At 67.1% G+C, this 1,423-nt stretch overlaps 1 protein-coding gene across 1 annotated transcript; it reads right to left on the bottom strand.

The window, feature by feature from the left end:
* Nucleotides 1–9: 9 nt before the first annotated feature.
* Nucleotides 10–472, bottom strand: MNEG_16031 (hypothetical protein; the record flags this gene model as incomplete). The annotated part of the gene is made up of 2 exons (XM_014035499.1): nt 10–120; nt 332–472. 2 exons carry the CDS (start codon nt 470–472, stop codon nt 10–12), a joined length of 252 nt encoding a protein of 83 aa, XP_013890953.1.
* Between the last annotated feature and the right edge of the window lie 951 nt (nt 473–1,423).

The following is a 1,423-nucleotide window of genomic DNA, read 5'->3' on the forward strand; positions in this document are numbered from 1 at the left end:
GGGGTGGGGTCAAGGGGGTGGGGTGTGGGAGGCTGAAGGAGGCGTGCGTGTGGGCCCGTCGGCGCCCTGCTGCTGCACGCCGCTACGGATGGTATTGCAGTCATTTGCACAGGCGTGCGGCTGCGGGCATGTGAGGGATTGCAGAGGCGGACGGGGTCTGCGCGCTGCCCCGCCCATTGCATGCGCCCGGGTGGCGCGTGTCTGGGGCCGGCCGGAACGCGACGCGGCGCTTGCCAGCCTGGTCACGCCCAGCATGCTAGCTGGCCGTATGCGGCCGCATGGCAATTGAAATCGTGTGCAAGCGTTCCGCCGACGCTGAGCTGCCACCCACCGAATCCTTTTCCAGGTGCTCCGCCACGCCCGAGTATCCGAGGCGGTGCAGCGCCTGCTCCAGCAGGCGCACAAACTCCACGCGGTTGATGAGCCCCTGCGGGCCCACCCTGTCGGGCAGGCCATGGTCCTGCGCATCCATACGGCGCCGATTGAGCGCCTGGCTGCGGCCTTAGCGAGCGGGTTGCCACCGAATGCACCGACCAGGGGCAGACCAGGGGGCCCACCAGGCTCGATGTCATCTGTATAGTTTTATATAAAGCTCAAAGCATCGTTTCGTCGCACTGCCCACTGGTGAACGCTCGCACGGTGATCAGTGACAGATCAGACTGGTGAGAACTTGCAAATCACGCCTTGTTGGTGTGTCCGACTTTCCCTAACGCATTAACACGTAGCGTTCTGATTGAAGTTAATCGCGTTGCCCTCAGCTTGCTGTCTCGCCATCGTGGTGAGTGAGGAGTGCCTTGAGCCCCTGCGGAACAGGCAGCACCTTTCTGGCGCAGCAGGAGTGCGTAGCAGTGAGTGATCAATCGCCTGGGATGTTTTGTTATCATTGCGCAGCAGCCGGGTGTGTCGGGCGCGACTGCTCGCGATACGGCTGGCGCATGTGCAGCGTGCGGATGCCCAGATGCTATTGTGTCACAAGAGGCGGCGCGCCAGCCCCAGCACGGCAGGCCATCGCCACGCTGATGGCCGCGATCGCTCCTGCCGCCGCGCCTGCTGCTGATGTTCGGTGTGCAGGAGTGGCCCCGGGTCCGACGCGAGCACGCCAGCCAGCCGTGCCGCTCTGCGCCCCTCCAAACCGGCCTACCACCTCTGGCGGACACGCCGCGTGCGCCTTGGATTCGAACAGCAATTCAGAGTATCTGTGAGGAGGGGCTCAGCCCGGAGCGGCGCCCCGCGGGCCCCGCAATGGACGGCGACGGCGGCACCCCTGGCGCCGGCAGCCCTGCGCGGCCGGCGCCGCCCGGAGCGTCGGCGCTGCAGCACTCTGGGGGCAGCGTCTCGCTGGATGCGGAGGCGGCCCGCGCCGCTGCAGAGGCCGAGGGCCTGCAGACGCCCGCCGCCGCGCTGCGCGCGCTGCGGGTGTCGT

Source organism: Monoraphidium neglectum, assembly GCF_000611645.1.
Source record: "Monoraphidium neglectum strain SAG 48.87 unplaced genomic scaffold scaffold05906, whole genome shotgun sequence".
Lineage (NCBI taxonomy): Eukaryota > Viridiplantae > Chlorophyta > Chlorophyceae > Sphaeropleales > Selenastraceae > Monoraphidium > Monoraphidium neglectum.